Raw genomic sequence first — 25,488 nt, forward strand, 5'->3', positions numbered from 1 at the left:
TAATTAATCCATTGCACGTTACGCCGACCGGACCGGGTTGACGTTTTTCTAGTTCGCCAGGGGCAAAAGGGCACGTCATTTTGCAAGTTCATTATTATTGGGAGCTGCAGAAGAGCGGCAAAATAACCAGTCTGCTCCAGCGGGATCATTCTGGTTCCAATCGCATTGTTGTCTTGTTCGTGTCTTCCTCTGCTAGTTACACTTACTTACTAGACTAACTAACTATCTCTATCTATCTTTAGACACTTTAGACAACCCCAGCCGGCCAGCAGCGGCCAGGCGCGGCCAACCCGGTCCGCACGGGGCTGGATCGATCATTGAAATGATCGGTGACCAGCCGTCGAGGAAGCTACTTATCGCTAGTCTAACCCTGGAAAAGAAGCCCATCGCGGGGTACTAGTAACCAGAAAAATGGAACAAGAAGAACAAGAAGAGGCACACCCACGCTGTTCCTGGCTGATCTCTATCTGAAAGTAATACAGTAATACATACCACCGCCTACAACCGGAAGAATCCAGCCGCAAACATGGCACAATATCAAACCCGCAATACTAACTATGGTTACTTAACAAGGGTCAAGTGACGACCGCAGCTAATTACTCTCCCATTCCAACCGATTATCACAGAGTATGTACCATAATATGTAACTGCGTCTTTTTTTCCCCCCCTTGGTCTTTCTCACCTCTAGACTACTAACTAACGACCATATGACATGACAAGAAAGAATTCGCGCTTCTTCTCGGATGTGCCCCGCCCTGGGCCCGTTCGATCCTGGAGAATTCGGAGTATCAAATGCCCCAGACGGGAAACCATTCAAGTAATATACCCCGCTTACTCTTCTGCTTATAACGTAAGAGCCCGTTTCCATGAGTCAACGATTTCCTTCTCGCTGGCCAACAAGGTCGCTTGGAGAGACAGAGAGAGAGAAAAGGGCGTTTTTCTTGTTGCTGTTGCACGCACGCAATTTGCTCGCAGTAATTCCTTTCCGGTCCTGTTGGGGATAGAGCGGTGTAGAGGGCAGGTCGACGTTCTCATAAAAATAAGAATAATAGAGTATTGTTATGATTAACTATTATTATTACTATTATGCATCGTGCTCTATGGTATGTACTTACATCAGAGACCTTTCTAGCCGCTTCTAGATAAATGCTCAGGAACCTACCGTAGCGGGTCCACTATGTTGTTCACACGACGAGAGAAAAGAAAGACATCCGAGCGTCAAAGTAATAATACTTAGATAGGGGCTCGGCTTGAGCCGGGGCTACATCGAATTGAATAATGCAGTCAGAAGTGTCGATTGGATAAACGATTCCTCCGTTTTTGTTTTCTGAAATAACTCATTCTTGTAACTCGTCTTTCTTGCAAAGAAGAAGAAAAAAAAAACCCCCCCGCAAAGAAAAAAGGAATCCAAACTAGTCTTTAAGATAATATGTCTAAGAACCGCGGATTAAAACTACATATACGGTTAATCAGGCCCAAAAAAAAAAAAAAAAACACAGCGCTGGTAAGGATCCTCGAGTAGACTACGTACTACGTAGTCTAGACCAGATTAACTATCGATTTGAACACATACCATATATCTATCTCTGTAGCGTCATATGACCAGGTCCTCAATAACTAGCCCATTCTCTTCTTTCTTTTTTTTTTTTCTTTTCCAGATAACTAGTTAATTACCTACTTGGTCAGTTACCAAATTTTGTCTACATGCTTAGATACTGATCACGGCCTCCTTCCCCGGATTCCGTCAGATGCATAACTATACCGGAATTCAAAGCTAACTATCCTTTCCTTTTATTATGGACGGTATAAATTCTAGGACAGTATAAATTCTAGGTTTCTATATTCGCGATGTTGATTAGAAGTTCTTTCTTTTCTTTTTGTCTATTTGAGAAGAAGATTAATGTAACTACACCTGGTGACAGATACATATTCGCACGCTGGTAAGGTAGTATGTCTAGCCGCCTCTTTCTGTTTTTTCGATCATGAGGCACTTCCCAGAGGTGGATGGCAGTTTACGAAGAAAGACTTGGGGGTCTGTGTCCTTTCTAAAATAGAATTTTCATTGCCTGTCATCACCGCTCAAAGACGTCCAATCCGGTAAGCGACCCATCTATATAAGAGATATGCATCATGCATAAAAAACGAAGAACAACAGGGGGTATAAAGAAGTGATAACTCGAGACAGCAAAACATAGAATCTTCAACGCGTGAGCACCATTACGTGACGCCATAATCATTCCAGCCATAATTGCAAATTCATAAAAAAAAAAAAAAAACAAGAAGGAATATTCGTGTTGCCTCGGTTTCCGGTGGGTTACTCGCCCGTCCCCGAGGTCGTCCAGCGTTTGGCCCGTGGACGGTCGCCAATCCAATTCTTGATCACGCAAGGATCGTGCACTGTGCCTTGACAGACCTTCCGTCTGTTGAGGTTCTTGAATCGGGGACCCAGTGGGCCATTGACGTAGTGGTATTGTCCAGCAAACCGGTATTGCCTCTTGTCACCCAGAGGATAGAACTTATCGCCCCAGTGGCCGTTGAAATAAAACCACTCCGTTGGAGAAGCGGGGTTTTGGACGGACGCGCGGAGGGTGTCGCTCAGATAATCGTACGTGTAAGTGTGCGAGTTCAGCACCGGATCCCAGAGTGGGCCCCGATCCGTCTCGTCATGGAGGAGTCCCCACGGCAGAATATATTCGTGTATCCCCGGCGTGGCATACATCGCATGGGTGCCAACGGCAGAGTATATCACAGGCTAGGTTGCACCGTCAGTGCTTTGGTTCATTCGAGCTTCCGGCTAGGATGGCAACTCACCCGTTTCCCGATCTTCTCGACCGCCTCATAGCTGTATGCCTCACCGGCAGAGTGTGCGCTGAAGAACAACGCCTTCGGCTTGCCATTGTGAAACCGCACGAGACAATGCTCCCAGTCACCTACGTGGTTACCGAAGCGCACGTTCAGAACCACATTCCCCAGATTGAAACTGTAGAAGTAAAACCAGAAGGCATCGATGATGCCGTGTCCCTTGTCTACGACGATCAGAACGGCAGGGGCATCACTTCGTCCGCCGTTATGGCCTTCATCGCGGATTCTCTTCCCGCCATAGCGTTTTCTCAGTTCATCGCGAAACTCTTCACCTTCGGGCGTATCTACCGGTACTGGTCCAGTCTCTTCTTGCAATGGGCTTTCATCACCGGAATCGTACCACTTCGTCCTTTCGTCATAGGTATCCCCCGGAATAGTGCCGTCCACTCTGCCATCCCAATCGGCCCAGGGTTCTTCCGGGTCTGAGTCACCTGGATCGGGGATATTCTTCTCTCCTTCCAGCCAGTCCGGTCGATCTTCAACATTATCGTTACTGGTTAAGAAAACATGTCTTCCTTCCTGGAATTGATTCAATTGGTCCAGATTGCGTAATGTGGGATGGTCCCACGGGGACTGAATTGGCGTATAGTTCAGCATGGGGGTGATATGGTATAGATGCTCTGCAATGTCGCCAGGCCAGAATTGCTCTTTGGAAAACAAATGCACCAGAGGCGCGTATTCGAAAACATAGTCGGGGATCTCCCGCAGGACCCGGTCATCGTCCGACCATTGCGCGGAGAAATTGGCAGCTGGACCCCATGCAGAACGCCAGGGTGCGTTGTCATCGTCCACAGGCTCCTGCAGGCCTGCTTTCCTATGTCCAAACCGGGGCCGGACTGGGCGTAGGTGCGCTGTACCGCAGAGTCCTAGCCAGCGGCAGGCTTTGCGGTCCACCCACGAATGGGAGCTCGCGATCCATCGCGGCTCGTCGTAGTCTTCTTCGTACCATATGAACGCAGACGGATTGACAGCTCTGTAGAGACTGTTGATCGATACGTAAGCTATCAGGGACGACAAGACAGCAATGGCAGCCCAGGACTTGCGCGTCATCTGCTGGAAGAGCGAGAGATCCCGCGGATCCCCCGACTCGACAAGATCGTTGGGACCAGACGAGAGCGCGGTCGGGGTTGTCTGCTGGTGGACATATACTGTTTGTCGAGTGCGGCCGGGCAGGTCGTCAGGGGAATTGGACGGTGCGGTCGCAGGCGAGAGAACGATCGACTGGTCCGTTGGGGGTGGTCCTAGATGGCCGTGGTGTAGCAACGCAGTGGTGGTGGGATGTATCGCGAACGGCGGAGTGAAAAGCGGTGTCTGGCCGCCATGACGGAGTTGCAGGGACACTGTTATAAGAAAAAAGAAGGACGAGAGGTTTCCAGTTAGCCGGGGGCCCAGAACATGCTTCAGATCCAGCACGTCTCCTCGTGAGCAGCAAAAAAGTCAACAGTACAGATAATACAAGACAAGAGGCGACAAGGCTTAGTGGGGTGGATCAGGACAGGGGAGAAAAGAGCGGATAAGCCTGACAATCCGGGCCAGTGAGATGGTTAGGCCGGGAGGGAGCGGATGGCATCATGATGAGCACCCAAAAGCATCTGACGGCCTAGACGGATGCATCCTCGAACTAAAACTTCTATCAAGCTGTTGGGCTTGACTCATCGAGAGCTTTCCGCGAGCAGCCGGAGAAGGTGAACGTTCCGGATGAGATGGGGGGAACACGGATGTTACCGTTTTTCTCTGCCACCGGGAGGAATGGACAGACAGACAGATACAGATAGATAGACAGATAGACAGACACACAATATGCACAGAGAAAAAGGGACTAGAGCAGTCACGACTTACTGGGTGCAGAATAATGCAGATACGGAGGATGGTACAGATACAGATACAGAACTGTCCATACATCAGTGGGAGAGTGTCGAGCTTCTTCGGGCACTTGGAGATGGTCGACGGCCTGACCCGGGACCGGCACGGCGAGAGAGAAGAGGGGTAAAACCGGGGGAGTTGGACTGGAGTTTCAGTATCTACTCTAGTCCATCTAGTAGTGTCTATGGTATTATGGTATTATTATGGTACTACCATATGGTACTCTACGGCATAGATACGTACCATACGTATGTGGTAGTATAGGACAGGGTACAGAGTAGTAGTTAGGCAGTAGTAGTAGTATAGTCCGATGTATGTACCAGTAAGTAGTAGTAGTAATAATAATAATAATAATAATAATAATAATACTCTATCTACCGTATGAATTCAGTCGTCATAACCTACCTAAGGTACTTACTGCCTACCTAGGTAGTAACTATCTCGAACTACTCTAGGCTTAAAGAGTTCTTCCACTACGTCAACCACCGCAACTCCGAGGCGGAACCGGGAACCGGTTGGCGCGCGGGACGGCAGCGGGCGGCCTCCACTGATGTTATGGATCATGGTAGAGTAGAATATGGTAGAGTTGCTGGAGTATCTAGTAGTATTATTATTCAGGTAAGTTGATGATTAAATAAGTCAACTAGTAACTCGTTATTCACAGATTATCGTTCATCCATCAGCCCCATGATCATGACGATGCGCCCGCTGACCAACTGCAATTCGCCGTCAAGGTATTATTCGGATAGTCCGGGTAGATAGATAGAAGATAGAACTAACTATGACCTGGTAGGTTTATGACCAGACTGACTGACAGCATTAGGTATGGTATTATGTATTATTACTCGACTTTTTCCAGGTCCGGGAGCGGTCCTTTTTTTTTTCTTTTTCTGTTGGTAAAATATCTTCTGGCTTCGACCGGCATCGACCCCACCGATCGGCCCTAGACTCGCTTTGATAATAATAATATCATGCTGATGCAACGGCAGCGGACTGTCTTCTCTCACAAGTTGACAACCCTATGGTAGACTACTCTCTAATCGATACTCTGATCATACTCTAGATATGGTAGACTAACTAACTAAATCACCAACTATCCAACCAACCAACCAACGGGCTGCCCCGTTCCGAACTCCGACGGACCGCTATCTTTCCCTTTTCTTCTTTTCTTGCCCTTCCCTTTCTTTCTCTTTTTAATGATCGCCTGGATCATCCCGGGTGCGCCGGCAGTGATAGCCCAACCGGTCCTGCCAACACATCTCGACCGCCAATGCAAGCCGATCCCCGCGAGCTTGTGGTGGATCCGGCCCTAGCTGGCCCCGACCACGACTCCGACGACGAGTATGAATACGAGTATGACCAGTCCGAGACAGAGGCAGGTTTTTTTCTGGTTCTCTCCGCTTCTCCAGCGGACGATCACTAATGCGCACTCCAGACCTTCTATCTGAATCTCGATCTCACCACCTGTAATGGCGTGTTACGGCCCCCAAGACGCAGGCAGGAGCCTGCTACTGCCGCTGCCACTATCGCGTCCTCTGCATCCTCGCCCTTCTCGACCGCTCTTGATGCAGGCTCGTCGTTCCTAGATAGTCAGAATGACCCTGCTACGGACGCAGGCGACGATATGTCGTCACAAAACCGGCTTCAGTTACTCGATTTAGCGGGCACCAACCCTATCGTATCTTACCAGAACCAGGTCTTCAGCTGCTCCTGGACAGACATGATTGGTACAGAACTACTTTTCACAGCGCCGGAGCCCCAGACAGAGCCGTCAGAGCTCACATTCGTCAAACAAGAGAAGGAGTTTGATCTTCTCGCTGTAAATTCTGTCAAACTCGTTGGTCAGAAAGCAACCCTTGTGACCAGCAGTGGTATGAAGGCTGCACAGAGCGTGAGCGCAGACCACTCTGCGGTTACACAGGCACCTGAACTCCAGCAGCAACGACCAAGAACGATTATCCCGAAGACAGCCCGACAAACGGACCAGGCAATCTTTCTAGAACGGCTCATGAATGCCAAGCAAGCAAAGAATGAAAAGGACATCGTCCGCACCGTCTTCGGCACAAGACGAGGTCCCAGTTTTGATAGCAGGTTGCAAGGCTGGGCAAGAACAGAAGAGCGGATGGCAGAGATTCAAAACCTCAACCGTGCCATGCTGCAGGGAGACATGAATGCGATGATGTCTCTGGAGCAGATCTACAGCCAGATTGACAACGGTAACAATAACAACAACAATCATGACAATAGTAATAATGATGCCGTTGCAGAGGACAGCAATAATGCGAGACTTTAGGCTTAGACCGGAGCCCGTCACTATTATTGTCACTGTTGTCACTATTCCTTTCTCTGTGCATTGAAATACCCCGGGTGAATTTGGTATGACTTCTTTTGATTCAATCTTCTCTCATAATTCATTCTAAATACAATCATACTACCAACAGCCTTATGTTTATATGTTTATTCCTCGCAGAGCGAGATCCAATGCGCCTCTGGCGGAGGTGCCGTGGACACTAATTTTAAAGTTACGGCACCATGCACGACAACATGCCTATGGAAATAATATGGTAATATGGCACTACTTGCGGCAATCCCCACGGAAGCATCGGATCTGACTATCACCTCCAGGGAAGAAGGCGGTGGCTGAGTTTTCCCTTTTGAAGTAATTTACAAGGGCTGTCTACTTCTAGTGGCGGTTCCCCCCAGTAAGTACCATAGTCAGGGCGTCAAATGGGATCGAGTCCTCTTGTCTACTACTCCGTACTCCCAATCAGCTAAGCAGCCTTGCTCGGAGGAGTTAAACTGTAGGGCTGAGTGATGTGCTTTGCTGAGCCGCAACCTCCCTGTACTGTAACATGTGTGTAGTTTCCCGTTCCTCTGTGACATACATGGCACGTTTATCAGATCGTTCGGGTGCTGATGACGTTCGTTGCTATTAGTGTCAGGGTGAGTACTATAGAATGGCTTCATTCTATCAGATTTCCCTTTGATTGAGAGGCCCTGTTAAGACCAGGATATAAAAGGGCAGCACCCCTACATACTGCCATCTCTTTTTATCTAACTTATGTCTTGAATTTCGAGATATTGACATCATCGGATAGGCCGGGTTTTTGTACAGAATTTTCTGTCGGTTTGCTCTGGAATCCGTTCGTAGATTCAAGATCTGTTTAATATCGTCTAGATATTTCTCGATGGGATTAATATCTCCAAAGATGAGTAGAATCGGTAGCTGAAGTGCCCATCAGTAATGCAGTGCTTCGTCGGTATCTGAAGTAACTAATAAATAGATAACTAGTTAGTTAATTATGCACGCTAGCACTGCTGATTAAGTAATACTAAGGCTTTATTTAGTTACTGCAAACTAGTTAAACCAATCAGTTAAAATAGTTCAATTAACTTAACATAGATAAGTACGGAGTAGATAGTCTAACTAAGACTTTTGACGTTGGCAGTGGCTGGTCTGGAGCTCATCACGTGAGAGCGGACGTCTTCACTGCCCGGTCGATATCCCCATCCGCCCTGGAAACTTCGACGGCGATCCACGACCGCAGCGTCGTGAGGCTCGAAGAACGCTTCGCATTATTATGCCGATAGAGAGTCCTCTCGGTTCGACCTACACAATCGCCCCGTCATCGACAAAACGATCGACAGTCCACGATCTGCGAGGTGGTTGTGGTTAGAGGGGCCATATGCGTGAGATGACGAGTGCTGCTGCGCATCAGATATGCCTGGTATCATTATGGACGATGCCAATGCTAGTGGGTCTAGGCTGGGACTGAACCCATCGAATCGCCAGAATGGCATCACGAACTCATCAACGGACAACGGAGTGAAGGGCGGCGACCGTGGCGATTCGAAAGATGTGTCGTATGACAGAGACGGCGGCGTATTCAATAGCAATAACCACGATGGCGTGAAATCGCAGAGGGAGTCAACATCGGGGTCGGCGAGCATGCGCGTTCCGGAACTACCACATATTACGCAAGGCTTCTTCCCTTATGCGCAGCTGGTCAACCGAGCAGTGCAGCAATGCTGGAACGACCTGGTCGATGTGATGAATGAGCTCGCCGAGACGCAAGTACCTTCCCAGAATCTGGAACCGCAGTCTTCTCTCGTCAATGGCAAGACGGCCGGAAACCAGAGCGCGGAGAATGTACACAAGAAGATGCGCCTGTTGGAGTTTGCGCAGGCCAAGAGGGCTGAATTCATCAAGCTCCTCGTCCTGTCGCAATGGGGTCGACGGGCGGCGGAGGTCAGCAAGTTGATTGATATTCAGAACTTTATCAGGACCCGGCATATGGCTTACAGTGGCGCGCTTCAGCGTGTCGGTGATATGAAAAGGGATCTTGTGCAAGCTCAAGTCGCCAACCCAGACCTGAAGACTGCAGCCGAAGTCTTGTCAAAGGGGAAGGTTGCAGCATTACCGGATGTGAGTGTTACGTGGGAGCTTTTTTTTCTCTACAGTCATACTAATTCTGATTCTTTAGCTGGGATACAAGCCGCCTAAGCCTCTGAATGCCAAGAAGATGCTCAAGACACTGCAGAAAATAAACAGAGCTATTAGCACGAGGCTGGTACTCCACGATACTGTACCAAGTGCCTTCCGGACCTATCACGTTCATGACGGCAGGGTGACGTTCTTCGTTAAAGGAGAATTCGAGATTGATCTGTCTATCGCGGAACAGAACCATTCGTCTCAGTTCTTCTTCATCGATCTACGTTTCCTCTACTCTCCTTCTTCGCCAATTCCAAAGGGGCGGTTTTTCAGCGAGCTGGACCTCAAGATCAATGACATTCTTCTGCAAAGCAGTTTGACAGGCTGTTTTAACTTCGTTCACAATTTGGTGTTAACAAACCAGATCAATATCCTGTTCAGACAAGCCTTGAATCTAGCGCGTGGTGGCTGGTCGGATGCCCTGCATGTCGAATTGCTACATCGAACGCTGATCGTCCAATATTGGGCCCTGAAATCTGGTCCTCGAAACTGGCTTGAGATTGGTGTCAAAACTGGGCGTCATAAATCCGGTTCGAACAATGCCACTATCCCTGGCATTTCACATCTAGACTTGCGCTGGATGCGCGATGGGAAGGAGGTCGACCACTCCCGCATCCAGTTCAATAAAGAGGTTCTGTCCATGGAAAATATCCTTCGGAGTGCCATCGCGTTACATTCTTCTCACCTGCTTCAATCGGCTTACTCTAAGCTGGAAGAAGGTCATCTGTACTCATCTGGGACACTCGCTTTGAAAGTGGATATGTCCGACGAAGAACCAGGTAATTGCTGCCTTACGGTTCAACTCACGAAGTCTCGGTACCTCCGCGTGTCGGTGGAACCGATCTCTGGAACAATCACACTTTCTACAAGTCCCACGATCTTGATCCGTCAGGAAGTCGATCGCAATGGAGACAAGTCCCCGGTCGAGGATATAGTCACCCGCGTTTCGCGCCTTCGCTGCATTGCTGCTATGGAGGAGGTGGAATCACACGCCAGGATGATGGGTTGGGACACCGTCAATCCTCGTAGCGTGAAACTCGACATCCGGCGAACATTCCCATCCAATGTTCTCCGATTTTCTCTCTTCTCACACCCTCTCTGGGAGCGAAATTGGATCGCCGCAGCGACTAGTAGCATGGACGGTGACCACTGGTGGATACTTCAGCTGAAGTCTGCCCCTTCGACTTCTACGCGACCAGCTGTGGGTGCGGGACTTCCTGTCCTGCAATCGGTGCAGAACGTGACTGAAAAGCTCGGCCAAAGACAAAATCGGCTGGATTATGCGTCTTTCGCGAATCTAGAGCATTCTCTGGCGGGACTACTTGCTCTCTATGCGAATGCTCGTTACCTGGAAGATCTGGACTGCGTGCACTCATTCCCACAAGCACGGAATCTACAACTGGAACATGGACCGCGGGTGCCCGATTTGTTTATTCGTTTCGAGCCCTCAAGGCTCCCTGCTGGCGTCCAGATATCGTGCCCTACAGGGCTAAGGAAGTCCCGTTTCTTGAAGGAGACGGTCTGTCTCTCCTTCCAAGGAATCGACAGTCAGACTAAGCGTGTGATCATTGTAGCTCACGGACAATTCACGGCTCCAATGCGGACCGTATGGGCTCTGGCCTCGAACTCAGATAACTCAGTGGCTTTCCAGCGGAAAGGCCGCGGCTTTGCCATGCGCTTCCTCGTTACAGCTGGTAACTCGATGATTGGGCCTTTGTTCGATCGTCTGCAGAGACTCGAGTGCGTTCTCTCGATACTCGAAGCCCTCGACCGTAAAAACATCCGGACACGGTCCATGTCTCTTTCCCGCCTTGACTTTACCTACGGAGCCCAGCAGGATCTCCATGCCAGCATTCGCATCAAGGGCCCAGAATCGTCGCAGTCGCTATATGACAAGGGCACCGTCGATCTCCAACCGAAAACCGCACCTCTCCGTTTACAGTTGGAGATCAACTTCGATCAGTCGAACCCCCACCGCCGTATCTCACACTCTCTCTCATCAGTCCTCAATGACAACGGCGCAGTGTCCGGTGTCAATCACATGGCCAATCTCCTCACGCTCACGATCCCTCTACTACAAGCGCTAGACCGCATCACCTGCGGGGCTTCACGAGATCCACCATCGAAGGTCTTCGTGACTGCGCGGGACGCCAAGGTTTATCAGATCTACTATCCTCATCACCGCTATCGATTCCTTATCACGGTTGGTCAACATCGAGACCGCATCGCCTGGATATTAAGAGACGCCCGCACGGCGCAGGAGAAATCGAATCCTGGGCAACTTGAATCCAAGTTACGGGAACGAATATACAACTCCCAGGGTGAAGGCTGGAAGGGTCTCGGCACCGGCGCAGTCGCCGACGTTCAGAAGGTCGGAAACCTTCTGTCAGAGCTCGACACTTGCTTCACTAGTAGCGCGAACGATGCAGGTGTCAAAGGACCACAAACGACCACCACCCAAACAGGAACGGACCAACGAGAAGCCGCTAATGGCCAACATGCTCCAACGGCAGAATCTACCAAACCTGTCGAAGTGAAGTCGGAATCGAAGAAAGACCACGATGTGATCATGATCGATTGATTAGTTAGTTTAGATCTATTCATTCCATGGTGGTATTTCCGCCCCCCGCCCCCAAAACCTCTTTTTTTCCCCCCTTCTTTTTCCTTTTAACGACCATGTATTATCCTATCCGTTCTTGCTGGAGGGAGACGATATTATTATTATTATTATTATTATTCCCCCGACGTTATATTTTCCCGGGAGGTCCAAGTCACGGAAATAGCTACACATAGCATAACTAGCATAGTCTAGTTGACTATAAATAAATAAAATCGAAAATCAACTGATTGAGCAATAACTACTAGCTGACATGACAAATAACGGAGTAACTAACTAACTAGTGAATTTAACATTTACTACAGGGATCTATACCGGTGGTAAAAAGTAAAAAATAAAAAGCTATCATCAAATCGTAGTCTAATCTAGGATAAAGTAGTATACATACCCTGTACACCTTTTTTTTTTTTTTCGTCCTTCCTTTTCGTTTTCTTGCACATGCATGACAGTTGGTTGACCACATGATATGTACAGTATATTTACATACAACTAACAAGCGGACCAAGGTGGAAGTTATCCGCATGTTGGTAATGAAGATCTACTCCCCACGTGCGTTTGTATACTTAAGCTACTGAATGGAACGAGATCGCTCAGGAAGGAAAAAAAAAGGTCAATTAGCCACAACATCGTCGTATCATATCATATTAATATCATATCAATATCATATAATTTGCCTTGCCGCCATTAATAACCAAAGATATGTTAACTGTGTATGTATATTTGTATGTATACACGTATGCGTGAGGAGGGGGGGGAGATTCTCAGTAGCGACGCTCTCGGACTTTTCCTCGGTTTCGGGATAGGTCATATTCGATCCATCGGGCGAGGCCCTTGCTACCTTCGGGGACTAATGGACCGGGGTTCATAACATGACAGCCCTCGTAAGTGATGGAGAAGGGCGGCGCCTCGGCGTCTGCGAGTATACATGCTGTGGGCAAAGGGTATAGATGCAATGATGATCCGTAATCCCACAAGACAGGTCGCGAGGTTAGTGGGAATGGAGATATGTTTCCTTGATCTAGGACGGTCTTGACGAGTTTTCGGGCAGCCAGCGTCGCAGCAGATGGGACATCGTCTCTTTTTCGTGAATTCTCATTCGGGTCGTCGTTGGTCTCAGAGATTTCTGGCTGTCTCTCACCAGAGTCATCTGTCATCTCGATATCAGGCTGCTGGGAGGTTCCGGAAATCACAGAACTTCGTCTCAACCGTCCGGTGATGTCGTCTCGGAATACAACAATCTCGTGCACCGGACCGAAGATGGACAGTCGTGCTGGATTAGTTGTCCAAACTGCTTCACCGCGAGGCTCTTTCGAATGGGATGCATCTGCATCGTTATTCGCCGTCGCGAATGCACGCTTTATTCTGGTAGTAAACATGTCAGGAATCCCATCTCGCGGGATAGTGGTGGCGGCGCCAGTAGAAAATGCAGACGCCCAGGGGTCATTATCGCCCGGGACGAAGACGAACGTCGAATGGCGCAGCAGAGACGGAAATTCTGACAAGACCGTAGCAAGCGAATCGAAATATTCCTTGTATTCGATACTGCCGCCTCGTCCGCCCCCATTGATCACTGCGTGTTTGACAAAATTCCCAATCATGAAGAACACAAGCGGAAGCTCTTCGGTTGGTAAGGTGTTATAGATATTGAGGGCTTCCCTCAATGCTTCCAATGTTTTTACATTATCGAGGTTCAGCTCACTCATAACAACCATCATTCGTCGAGTGGAATGTTGTCCATCTTCATTTTCGCGTCGTAGACATTGTCTTTCGATTCTTCTCATGCGCTGCCCCTGTGCACGCTCACTGCCAACTCCGAGAAAGTCGACCCAGCCGAATCCTCCAGCAGTCACGTCTTTCTGAGCTTTGCGAAGATTCATCCCCAACGTAAGTTCCCTTCGTTCGCATGGCGGAGCACCAATTGAGATGCCGACAAATTTGCCTCCTATCGCGCCGCCAACTCCCGTATTACCCCCCAGGGTTGAGCCCCGGACACTTTCTTCTTCCTCGTAGATACCATCTACCAGGACGATCATCCCCGGTGCAAACCACGCACTATCCTCCGGCACAGTGCGTGCATGAGTCAAGTCCAACGCAATGCTTCCTGTCAAGTCGGTGATAGATAGGTCTCCCGAAGGAGAGATAGAAAGAAGACCCAGCACCAGATGAGAGGTTCCGCTCCTTCCCAGAAGATTCGCAATAAGTGTTAACTTGTAAGATTGCTGGCCAACCGTCCTCGATGACGACCCTCGCGGCCATGGATCGTCTGAAGCTCCCCGCAGGGATGACTGGAAGGATTCGTTGCGAAGTAATCGTTGGTAAATAAGATTGTATCGATCGCGAAACAAGGATGTCTTTCGTGACGGCGGCGGGAATAGCGAAGGCTTCCATGTGGGCGTCTCAAAATGCTTCTTGCTAACGTTATATGTGAAGCGAGGTTGGTCAAAGGCCCCAATGACTTTAATCCACCGTCTCGTATCGCCCATCTCGTTTTCATCATCAATACTTTCATCAGCTGCGCCTGAGGATGTACGAATCCCTCCTTGTATAGCGCCGCCGCTCGTAGTATCAGTAGAACCGCGTCGGATTGAAGGGTGCCTGTCTTGCGCAGTAGCCTTAGTGTGTACAATCCTCCCAGCACTCATACTGCTTTCGAGCGTCTGCAATATGGTCTTAAGGGATGCACCATTGCCCTCTTCGACAATCACGCTGCCGCCAGCTCTCTTCCATTGTTTCGCAACTTCGTCCAAGACCCGTTCCGCCAGTCCTTCTTCGCGCCATCCTGACCCACAGTTCTTGCCGATAAAAGTAGCCAGAGCCTGCAGAGCGGAGGACGATATCGTTAAATTATGTTTCCTGGTAATGGCTCGAAATGCCACCGGTCTTAGAGTGGCAGGAGGAAGTAGAATTGGTAGCACTGAGGCCTTAGAAGCAATGTTGTTCGGCTTCCCTTTGCGGATCGGATGAACTGGAGTCCCAAATGCAGGTGATGATGAAGGAATTGGGTCGGAAGGTATGAATCTCGATTTAGCCACTGACATTTTGGGCGTTTCAGCTGATTCTGAGTGTTCGTTCATTTCTTCGAGATTGATCAGGCGGGGAAGTGTAGATGTTTCTCTGTGTACTTGGCGGGGACAGTAGGAAGATCCATGTGGATATAGAGACAATCCTGTAACTAGAAGATGAAATAGACAGTAGCCACGATGATGTTCTGTTCCATCCAAGTATGCGGACAATAATGTCGACTATGGCATTAGAGCCCAAACGCGTACTTAGAAGGGCGGGCAGTTCGCGTCCGGCAGACGCGCCCGCGACTTAAGCATTTCCATTAAAGATAAATGGTTATCTTAGCGCAACATCCACTTCCTCCTCAACGCCACTACCTTCTGCACTCTCCTGCATCTCAATCGCAGAGATCCTCCGCGCTACTTGGCCTTGAGCTAAGCGCGATCTTCATACTTCTGACATCTTCATACCTCTGACCTACCTGCCCACCATGGCCGAAACCAATGACGTCGAGCATGTTGCGGAGGAGACAAAGCAAGAGGAGACGCCCGAACAGCTACGAGCGCAGCTGGCAAATCTCACGGAACGCGCCAATGCGCGCGAAGCCTTGAAAGACTATAATACAGCAGCTGAACTGTATTCGCAAGCTATGGAGATACAGGCGCAACTGAATGGAGAGATGTCACCTGAGAACGCTGACCTGCTCTACGCTTATGGAAAGTCGTTGTACAATGTCGCCGTGAGCAAAAGCGACGTCCTCGGAACTAAGGTCGCCGGCAAAGCAGCAGATTCCGAACCTGCTCCTGCACAACCGTCGAATAAATCCGGATCGAAGAGCACTGGCCAGGGAGCTACACAGAAGGGCGCTACTGGTGAAACAGGTCAAACGAAAACAGAAGAGAACCGGCCCTACTTCCAGTTCACGGGAGACGAGAACTTCGATGTCTCAGACTCGGAGGAAGGGGAGGATGCGGAGAACGAGGGCCCCGATGAAGAGGAAGATGATTTCGCAAACGCTTTCGAGGTGCTCGACCTGGCCCGTGTCCTCGTATTGCGAAAGCTTGAAGATGTGGAAAATAAGGACAGCAGTAGTGGCAAAGCGGCCGATATGCCTCCTGAGGTGAAGACCCTTAAGGAACGACTCAGCGACATACATGATTTGCAAGCGGAGATCTCCCTCGAGGCGGAAAGATTCGCGGACGCTGTTTCTGATCTTCGAGCTGCCCTTGAGCTGAAGGAGTCACTCTTCCCATTTGAAGACCCTACCGTCGCCGAATGTCATTACAAACTTTCCCTTGCTTTGGAGTTTGATTCCGTCCACAAAGCCGAAGACGGAACCGTAAGTGAAGATCAGTCCGGCGCCGACACCGAGAAGAGAGAAGAGGCTATCAAGCATATGGAAAAGGCCATTGAAAGCTGCAAAGTGCGAATGGCAAAGGAACAAAGCAAACTCGACAATGGAGAGGTGACAGATGAGGATAAGGTGGCTGCAGCAAAGCGCAAAATAGGCAACGTGAAGGAGATTGTGGCGGATATGGAACAACGCGTAAGTTCAGCTAGAAAACTGGTCTCTCAATTCTTGAATAGCTGTGATTTGATTGCTAAGATATGGGCAGCTACTTGATCTCCGGCGTGGGCCAGTTTCTGCTGCACAGAACGACGATCTAAATCCCTTGAATGGGCTTCTTGGGCAGATCCTTGGACAGGCGCCTGAGCAGCAGAAGGCCAAGCTTGAGGAGGCTGTGAAGAACGCCAACGATCTCTCGTCGTTTGTGAAAAAGAAGAAGCAACCCGCTCCTGCTCCTGCTCCTGCTGCTACTGGTGAGAAGAGATCCGTCGATGCGGACGGTGAGCAACCTTCGAAGCGAGCGAAGGTTGAGGAGAGCACAGAGGAGTAATCTCAGAGAGAGAGAGAAAAGAAATAAATGACCGTACCTACGGAACAGTGATACCCACAAAAAAAGAAAAGGGATAGGCTGAGTTAAATGCATGGTATCTTTTTTTCATTATCGTGATTTCGCATCATGTGTATCATTAGACTGCGCTTGAATGACAGGCAGTTTCTGCTTCGCTTAATTGACAGAGTATATTCCCAGATTAGATCCTGCCTGGTATTGCAATTGCAGGATTTAAATTCAAAAGAAGAAACACCTCACCCCAAATCCAATAAATCCGAATTCACCAGCCGATGTACGAGATTTGTTCTCCAAGTAGGTAAAGAAACTACTTAGCCAGCGCCATACATCGTAGATCGTCTGTCAAACTTGCGGCTTCTTCTGCGTGTTGCTAAACCAGGGCTCCAGACCCCAGCAAACAAGTCCTCGCACTCATCTTCGTCTTGGCTATCAAATTCCACATTATCATGCAGACTCTCATCATCATCATCATCATCGTCTCGGGCCTTTCCCGGACTGTCGACGTCGAGGTCGTTATTCGCACATCCATCCCACCGCGAAGTTGTAACAATCCGCTGTGTCTCTAAAATGAACTTGCCGACCTTATATCTCTGGCTCTCCTCTTCCGCAGCCACGTATTTCCAGCCTAAGATACTGCCGCAGAGAAGACAACTGATATCACTAACCGTATGAGCACCGGTTACCAGCTGTCGCGGAACAGGCTTATGCGTGACCGTATTGGGGAGAGATGCTGTCGGCGAAGACGATGAAGTCATGGATATAGCCGTCGTGACGGAATCAGCAGAGACGAGATATGCGCGCCCATGCCGGCCCGTGAAGCCTTTACTGATGATCTGAGACGTGAGGCAGAGATCGGCTGCGCATCGAGCACATTGGATATATGAGATATGGCCATCGAGGTACCTGGTGCTGGTGCTGGTGCTGGTGCTGTTATGATTATGATTATTCCGGTAGTTGGTATTAGGACCCTCGATTTTGTCCGCTTGGCTGTTCGGCCGTCGTTGTTTATTACCAAAAGGTGCGGATGGGAGGAGAAAGGTAGGAAATATGGATGATGATGATGATGATGAGTTTCTCTTTTTACCTGGCGGCATTGGTAATATATGCTCAGTAGTTATATTTCTGGACCAGTAAATAATAATAAAAAAGGATTACAGCTCTTGACGAACCGAGAAGAAGTCATCTAGTTGTCGGCTCCCCATCCTCCAGGGATCTCGCGGGGTCATATGAGAAGTTCCTAGTTACCTAGTACACCTTAGTTAAGTATGTATGTACCCAATGCCAAGCCACTCGGCCATCACTGCGATCGTCGCCTCTCCGGATGTAGACGAGTTACAATAGGATGATACATGCTGGTTGCTAGAGCATTCGTTTAGTCCAGGCAGAGCTCATCCTCGCTGCCCAAGGAGGAAATATCACCGGGTGACTTTCAAGACATGCTCCTAGATCAGTCGGTTACGAGGCCGTCTCATGCGCAACATATTCATCCGTATTGTTACATACACGTCCTGCAATGAACAAAGAAAAGAACCTAGAAAAAAAAAAAAGGAATGAAGAACACAAAGTACTGATAGTGTTGATTGAACATATCGAGTGCTATGCTATAATGGCGTCAATACCAGATGGGATAAGAAGCAGCGGTCTGTATCGGCAGCTGCCAACTCTAGACTTCCGCAACCAAGAAAATCCACCTAGAGCTCACAGAGGGTTCTGCGCTGTCTAGAGCAAGTGTCTGCTCCAAAGTTGTTAGGTTGAACCCGCACCAGCCCAGGTCCCTGACTGTGTCGAACTCAGCTGTAACCACTGAGCGACTAACGCATGCAACTATCTGACTGCAATCAAAGCCAGGCATGCTTGCCAGCTCAAAAAGAGCCATTAATCTAGACACGAACAGTTAGCCTCGTTTTGCGTGAATTGGACGACACCGATCAGCGTTGATATTGAGAAAGAAAGAACATACCCAGATTTCAATCCGTAGCCCAGCGCGTTGCCTTCGAAGAACACGAAGAGCGTTCTTGGATTGTTCCGTGTCACAAAGCCCCGATAGATATCATCGGACGCATAATTCCACACTTCGAGCCATCTCTGGATTTGGTTGTGGCTCGCTCTGGACTGGTTGGACCGAGAGACCCGATCATACGCATCCATCTCTAGTGACGCTCGTCTCGCACGACTCCTCTCACCAAGGAAAATCGCCGACAGCTTGTCACAGAAGAGCCTCTCACACTCTTCCGAGATAGTATGCGCTGCCTCCCCTCTTTGCTCTGGCCATTTGTTATTTGACCAGGAGCTCTCGGTGCCGGACACGACCGGACAGCTAAGGGGAGGGCTTATTGGAGGCATTTTAGACCCCGAGGCGACCTCAGGGATACCACTGTGCTCCTGTCGGTAACAATGACATGATCAGTCTCATCCCATTGAAAGAAATTGGCTGGGATTCTCGTATCCTTACCGGCCCCGCTCGTAGTGCAGTAATGGAATCCGCGGACGACCGCCGAAGAATTCACGGTGTAGCAGCTGGCGAGAACACTGGCTTCGGCCATGGTCGCCGCAAAGCGCTGCTGTCGTTGATTAATACTACTACTACTGGGTTCTCGAGCCATATTCGTAGTGATAACGATGTAACGGATGAGACAATTGACTTGGACGCGAGTTCGGTTGACGATTTGTGCGGTCGGTTGCAGGGAGGCTGGATGACGGACTTTTCAGAAGACAATTACACTGAGGTTCTGATGAACCCGTGAGGATGATTGCGATATCCGAGTGATAGTGGTAAGTTAGTCGGTTTAAGGACTCGAATCTTCGAAGCGGTCGGTCGATGGGGCTGACAGATTAAGTATTCACCGCCCCGAGCTTGGCGTTTTTGCCTCAGGCCACACACGCCACCGAGCTATTCCGAGGTGATAGATCCGGATCGTCAGATAGTATTAATAGTTAATAATAGTTATTGCATTGCAAGTCGACTTCTGCACTAATTCAACGTGAGTTGGGTCTCAGCGAAAGAGCTGACATCGGTGATATACTAGCTTCTTCATTCTACGGAAATATAATGTCCAAGGACCAATAACACGGTGGAAATATACAGAGAAGTCATGATGGATTGATGATATTTCACCTCTTCCTATCGCTCGTAATAACAGATCCTGCACCATGCAGACGACTCAACCATATTCCGTCTGAAAAAAACAAAAGAAACAATGAAGCCCGTCAAGATAGAGCTCTATGCAGAAATCACCCATGACATCTACAGACACAAATGTGCAAATCACACAGCGATCATGTACATGTACGTCCCGACGCTCGAAATCAAAAGAATCATGCAGCCGAGACCGATCGAAGGATAATAAAAGGTCGCAACCAAACCAACTCCGATATGCGCTCCAAGAACGGCATCACTTCACAGCTCTCGATAATCGCTTGGTCGCACTCTTCGCTGCCTTGCCTGGTGCCGGTGAGGGTTGACGGGTTGGCGGAAATACGCGTTATCCTCCTCGCGAGAGAAGGGAGCACCAAATGCAGTTCGCTGCTGATTAGTGAAGGCGTCCATCCCCATTCCTTGTGGGAAAGTTGACTGAGGCGGCATCTGGTTTCCCATCTGTCCCATGGCTTCCATACCCATTGGGCCGCCGCCCATTCCGTTGTACATGTTCGGCCCAAAAGGGTGATTTGGCATAGGAGCATTCATGTTGCCGTTATACATCCGGTTTTGTTGAGACATAAAGTTCATGCCGTTCATCTGATTCCATCCCGCATCCATGTTACCCATATAGCCGCTTCCACCTGGGAACATCATCGGGTTCATGAAGCCCATAGCTGCTGGCATAAAACCATTCTCAGGGGCGAAGGGCATTGCCGCCATGCCCTGGGGTGGCATAAACCCAGCACCACCGAAAGAGGCCTGCTCAAATGGCAACTGAGGGAAGGCATTCATGGGATTATTTGACTGGGACTCTGTTTTGTCAACCAGTGCCTTGGGATCTTCCGATTTCTGTTTCTTCATGGGTACCGAGTCCGTGCGCGGTGAACCATCCTGCTTGCCAGGTTCATCCTCAGCAGGTCTCTTCTTTGCCTGGGCTGATGTAGGACCATTTGACAAACTTGGGGACGACGTTTGTTTCGCCTGAGGAGACTTAGAGGGTTCTTTCTCTGACTGTTCATGCGGTTGCGCGTCGCGCGCAGATTGTTGCTTTTCTTTTTCTTTCTCTTTTTTCTCTGCCTTTTCGGCTTCGTACGATTTGATCTTTGCGACGGCATCCTCGTCAACAGAAAGATTATCAAGCAGCACGCCCTCTGAAGAACATCCAGGACACACAAAGTCACTCTCAATCAAAGCATTTGTGATACAGTCATTGCAATACGTCTTCCCGCAACACGGGGTTTTTGTTGGTTCTAAGAACATCCGCTTATCAATCGGGCATTCCAGACCCCTAGCCTGCAGTTCTCTGCTGCCCTCCGCAGCGGCTGCTTCGGCGGCTGCAGCTGCCGAAGCCTTCGCCTTTTCCTGATACAATTCCCAGGCAGCTTTGTCAGGCTGAGCAATCACAAAGTCTCCGTCAGCGTTCACCATGACCCCGGAGCTCTTTATCTCCTCATTAGAACCATCCAGAGCGAGAGAATCCGGCTTCTCAACTTTCGTCTGGAGGGAACGAGGGATACCAGTAGATCGTTTGACCCTATACCTCCCATCAAACTTAGGATCATTATTTGTAGGGCAAGCTTGGATCCAATGTCCTTGAAACAGCGTGTTAGTCATAGCAGTAGATAAGTGTCCCATGGAGGAACCTACCTTTTTCTCTACATCGGTAACAGAGATATCCTGGAGGCGGAGGATGGTCGGGAACATTCACTGGCTTCCCTCTACCGCGCCCAAAGGCGACAGGTGTGGCACTAGGATTCGACATATGTCAGCACGGCTATCCAAGGATATCGGTATCTATCTATTGCAACTTACTTGGCCATTTCTTGTTGTTGCTCTTTCCATTGATTTGCTTGAAGGTTGAAAAGTGCCTTGATCTTCTCCTCCTCTGTCTGGGCGTTATCAAGCTCCGACACACCATTGCTGGTTATGTTACCAGTCCCGCTGGCAGTACGGCTCGAGGACGAGATATCAGTACGAGCAGAACTGCGCGCATTGACTGGCATTTTCCCGGAAACATAACGTGCTGCACCGCCTTTTCCAGGCCTCGCTGCGGGCAACCTGCGAGCTATGACAGACGTAGAACGTGGTATGATTGTTGTGTCATCATCGTATTCTGTTCACGGCTTGGTCAGCATCGTTGTCGGGAAAAGAGGGTAGCAGGGCTTCTGTAAAAACCTACCTTCTCCCGTATCCTCATTATAAATGGATAATTCGAAATCTGTTCCATCACCTAGTCTATTCTGACTGATGATTTCCCGTTTTAATTCGAACACGGAGATACCGGTGCCATCAAAGGTTACCCTCGAGGGCTCTCTCTGGGACTTGAACTTGAAGTGGACGGAAGATGACATGTTTTCAATTTAGCAGCCAGATGCAGACGGTTCTAGGGCAACTAGGGACACGGGTTGAATACAAAGATACAAGCAGCAACGAAAAGTGTAAATCACAGCACACGGTGAAAAGCGAACACCACCACAGAATAACGCTATAGCTCGATTGGAGATGTTATTGCACAGCAGCTCCGCTATAGGGTTTAGGAACAATGGATATCAGAAGACTGTAATCCAGATTCTATGGGGAACGGTGGTCGAACTCATCAATCTGAGAAAAAGAAATTCTTCAAATGCTGGCCGGTAGGTCCTCAAGAACTCTGAGTACAAAAATGAGGTCTTGTGTACATAAACTGGTGTGCTTGTCGCAGAAAACTTTGAAGTGAGGCACGAGAGGCCTTTCACAGATTTTGCAGTCCAGCCACAGCGATTCAAGATGTCCCTGTCCAACACCACAGGACCTATCTCTAACCTTCTCTAATACCGTGTCGCGGATCAAAGGGGCAAGGAAAGTTGGACGGATGTGAAGATTCGCTCAGAGTAGAAAGACTGTTCAGAGATCACCTAGCTAAGCTGGAAAGTGCAGCTGATGAGGGGACAGAGAAGTGAGCACGGGCAATCGTAATATTAGTAGACCTCGACCAGAGAGGTCACGGCGAGAGTCTGACTTGACCTTGAGAAGTCGGTGAAAGTAGAGAAAAGAAAGGAGTGGACGACAGAAGAAGTTGCTGCTAACACTGCAGCTGTGATAATTGTGAATGATGGGCAGGTGGCAACAGGCGCCCAGATACTGGTGTTCATTGTCACGTGATATCTATATTACATAATGACACTGATCGTCTAGAGTTACCTAGTTAGTTAACTACCTAGTTAACCAACTAGTTTAACTGTCTGCTGTACAAAACAAGAGATCAGACTCATTGTCTGGAATGGATTACGACGGTTTTTATCAATCAGTATAAATCATTTAGTACTAGTGTATTGATAGTTTGAAGTAAGGGCTCAAATCGTCAGTATGTGCTATATGCTTAGATTCTCTAGTATTCGAGAAATTAAACCATGTGCCGGTTTCATCATGTGTCTTTCTATTTACAACTGTTTTCTAAGAATATTAACAGTATCTCCAACGTCTAATAGATTTTGTGCTTCGTAATTTCGTCTAGGATTGAGCCCCGGGGGTACAATCTGCCCAGAAATAAGCTGAAGAATCGGGTTTCCAACGCCTATTAGAAGAACCCGTTGGCGCGCTATTGGAAAGGCTATGTCGAGAGTATTCCGACGTTCAGATCGCTGACTCGAAATGGCGAACAAGGAACCCTTTTTCCTCGAGGTAGTCCTTAACTTCAGCTACCGTATACTCACCGCGGTGGAACTAGTTGTATCTAGTCAGAATAGCTTGACCATAAAATGGATATTTCATGCTTACCATTCCTGCTCCGAGTGCGGCATCTGTGGCAGTGTTCTCGAAAACATCTGCGAAATCCGCGGGTTTTCCAGCGCCACTGGAAGCGATGACTGGAATCTTTATAGCCGCTTTAACATCGTTGATCAATTCCAGGTCAAAGCCACTTTTGCTTCCATCCTTGTCGATGCTATTGAGGAGGATTTCGCCCGCACCCATAGCTTCGACAGCCTTCACCAGCTGCCAAACATCCATATCGCGTGTTTCTCGACCGCCCTTAATAGTACACTGGTACCAGCAATACTCCTGACCGGCAGCATTCGGATACGCCGTTTTGATGGTGTGGTGTGGTGTATCCTCCGGTTTGCTCACGTAAACGCGCTTGGGATCGACACTCACCACCACGGCCTGCTTACCGTAGGCTCCTGAAATTGTCTCTATAGCAGTCTTTCCGGACAACTTCTCCCCAGCAGCATAGTACTCCTCTGCCGCAATCACGGCCTCAGAGCCAATGCTGACCTTATCAGCGCCAGACTTAAAGTACATTTTCGCAACATCTAATGCGGAAACTGTTGTCCCATCCGTATCGACTGTATCTCTGATTCCGCCACCGATCGTTAGCGGAACAAAGACCGATTCAGAAGTGCGTCTTAGGATTTCCAGCATGGGAGTATCTGCAAGTGGACAGTTTCTGAATGAGGTGATGTTTAGAAATGTGACTTCGTCGGCACCCTGCTCGTAATACTTTTTGGCCATGTCAACCGGCTTTCCCAGGTTTCGTACCTGTCCACCGGCATCGACTCCACTCTTCTCTCGTACGTCGTACTGGTCGCCCTTTGTGACCACAAGATCACCAGCATCATTTGCGCGGACGTCGAGGCAAGCAATCACCCGGCGCGTCAATCCGTCCACATTCTTGGTCTCTTCTTCCCCCAGAGGCTGGAACTGCTGGCCGTCTAAAAAGGCTTTGATTGTGCGAAGGCCTGCCTGACCACTTTTTTCGGGATGGAACTGCGTGGCGAAGATGTTCCCACGCCCTATAGCACCGATAAATTCCTCGTCCCCGTATGTAGCTGTAGCCACCGTCCACCCTTGACTTTCCAGAACACCGCGCTGATAGGGTGCTGCATAGGAGTGTACATAATAGTACTTGCTGCTGGGCTTCAAGCCGTAAAAGCTCTGGGGCGTCGACTCCGCAGGGCTCGTGTTTTTCGCCGAATTCCAACCAATATGTGGGACACTCTTGTCGCGGTCGTCGAACTTCTGCATCCGCATCGGTATCAACCCTAGGCCGGGGACGCTTGGGTCTTCCTCTGATCCGGCAAAAAGCGCCTGCAGACCCACGCAGATACCCATGAAAGGTTTGCCCGACTCAATATGCCGCTGAATCGGTGCCAGGTAGCCACCCTCAGAGAGTTGGGACAGACAGTGTCCGAAATGGCCTACCCCTGGCAAAATGAGTTTCTATAGTACACATCAGTATCGTCGCATTAGCCCCCTAGAAGTCACATCCCTCGAGGGGAATGGCGATAATTTGTGTGAATACCTCTGCATTTTCAACCTCACTGGGTGACTTTATCCATTCCACTTGGTAACCGACTTTTTCGATCGCATTCACCAAAGAGCGGACATTCCCCGCGACGTAGTCGAGCAGGTGAACTTTAGGCATAGTGAACGATTGTGCCTGGGAAACACGGAGCGTTGTTTCACACAGGATCCGGAACGGATTCGTGCGGCGAACAGATCCAGAAAGAGACTAGGTGATTCTAGGAGGGCAGATAAATGAGATTCTGTTCAAAATTTCGGTGGTATCGCTAGCAATGGCAGAATGGGTTGATATAGCGAAAGCAATGTTGAGTCATGG

The 25,488-nt window shown here is 49.1% G+C and overlaps 8 protein-coding genes across 8 annotated transcripts; 3 read left to right on the forward strand and 5 right to left on the reverse strand.

Annotated features, from left to right (window-relative positions):
- Positions 1-2,314: 2,314 nt before the first annotated feature.
- Positions 2,315-3,912, reverse strand: C8Q69DRAFT_409833 (hypothetical protein; the record flags this gene model as incomplete). Its single annotated transcript, XM_028628264.1, has 2 exons — positions 2,315-2,752; positions 2,812-3,912. The coding sequence occupies 2 exons, from the start codon at positions 3,910-3,912 to the stop codon at positions 2,315-2,317; spliced, it is 1,539 nt and encodes a 512-aa protein (XP_028480985.1).
- A 2,083-nt stretch (positions 3,913-5,995) lies between these two features.
- On the forward strand, positions 5,996-7,018 carry C8Q69DRAFT_511088 (hypothetical protein; the record flags this gene model as incomplete). The annotated part of the gene is made up of 2 exons (XM_028633242.1): positions 5,996-6,115; positions 6,161-7,018. 2 exons carry the CDS (start codon positions 5,996-5,998, stop codon positions 7,016-7,018), a joined length of 978 nt encoding a protein of 325 aa, XP_028480986.1.
- Positions 7,019-8,245: 1,227 nt separating this feature from the next.
- On the forward strand, positions 8,246-11,955 carry C8Q69DRAFT_483250 (mediator complex subunit MED14-domain-containing protein). Its single transcript, XM_028631709.1, has 2 exons — positions 8,246-9,151; positions 9,210-11,955. Exons 1-2 carry the CDS (start codon positions 8,447-8,449, stop codon positions 11,796-11,798), a joined length of 3,294 nt encoding a protein of 1,097 aa, XP_028480987.1. The 5' UTR covers positions 8,246-8,446; the 3' UTR covers positions 11,799-11,955.
- A 640-nt stretch (positions 11,956-12,595) lies between these two features.
- Positions 12,596-14,872, reverse strand: C8Q69DRAFT_409882 (DNA polymerase alpha/epsilon subunit B-domain-containing protein; the record flags this gene model as incomplete). The annotated part of the gene is made up of 1 exon (XM_028628268.1): positions 12,596-14,872. One exon carries the CDS (start codon positions 14,870-14,872, stop codon positions 12,596-12,598), a length of 2,277 nt encoding a protein of 758 aa, XP_028480988.1.
- Positions 14,873-15,135: 263 nt separating this feature from the next.
- On the forward strand, positions 15,136-16,900 carry C8Q69DRAFT_190922 (hypothetical protein). The gene is made up of 2 exons (XM_028625972.1): positions 15,136-16,383; positions 16,454-16,900. The coding sequence occupies exons 1-2, from the start codon at positions 15,328-15,330 to the stop codon at positions 16,733-16,735; spliced, it is 1,338 nt and encodes a 445-aa protein (XP_028480989.1). The 5' UTR covers positions 15,136-15,327; the 3' UTR covers positions 16,736-16,900.
- Positions 16,901-17,064: 164 nt separating this feature from the next.
- C8Q69DRAFT_448647 (yippee family protein) lies at positions 17,065-19,096 on the reverse strand (the record flags this gene model as incomplete). Its single annotated transcript, XM_028629301.1, has 4 exons — positions 17,065-17,837; positions 18,257-18,284; positions 18,456-18,633; positions 18,714-19,096. The coding sequence occupies 4 exons, from the start codon at positions 19,094-19,096 to the stop codon at positions 17,065-17,067; spliced, it is 1,362 nt and encodes a 453-aa protein (XP_028480990.1).
- A 931-nt stretch (positions 19,097-20,027) lies between these two features.
- On the reverse strand, positions 20,028-22,516 carry C8Q69DRAFT_190939 (DWNN domain-containing protein). Its single transcript, XM_028625973.1, has 4 exons — positions 22,072-22,516; positions 21,705-22,005; positions 21,540-21,640; positions 20,028-21,484 (listed from the first exon to the last, which is right to left on the reverse strand). The coding sequence occupies exons 1-4, from the start codon at positions 22,241-22,243 to the stop codon at positions 20,151-20,153; spliced, it is 1,908 nt and encodes a 635-aa protein (XP_028480991.1). The 5' UTR covers positions 22,244-22,516; the 3' UTR covers positions 20,028-20,150.
- An 843-nt stretch (positions 22,517-23,359) lies between these two features.
- Positions 23,360-25,486, reverse strand: C8Q69DRAFT_191109 (imidazole glycerol phosphate synthase hisHF). Its single transcript, XM_028625974.1, has 3 exons — positions 25,171-25,486; positions 23,649-25,088; positions 23,360-23,594 (listed from the first exon to the last, which is right to left on the reverse strand). Exons 1-3 carry the CDS (start codon positions 25,291-25,293, stop codon positions 23,505-23,507), a joined length of 1,653 nt encoding a protein of 550 aa, XP_028480992.1. The 5' UTR covers positions 25,294-25,486; the 3' UTR covers positions 23,360-23,504.
- Positions 25,487-25,488: the final 2 nt, after the last annotated feature.

Source organism: Paecilomyces variotii (genome assembly GCF_004022145.1).
Source record: "Paecilomyces variotii strain CBS 101075 chromosome Unknown C8Q69scaffold_22, whole genome shotgun sequence".
NCBI lineage: Eukaryota > Fungi > Ascomycota > Eurotiomycetes > Eurotiales > Thermoascaceae > Paecilomyces > Paecilomyces variotii.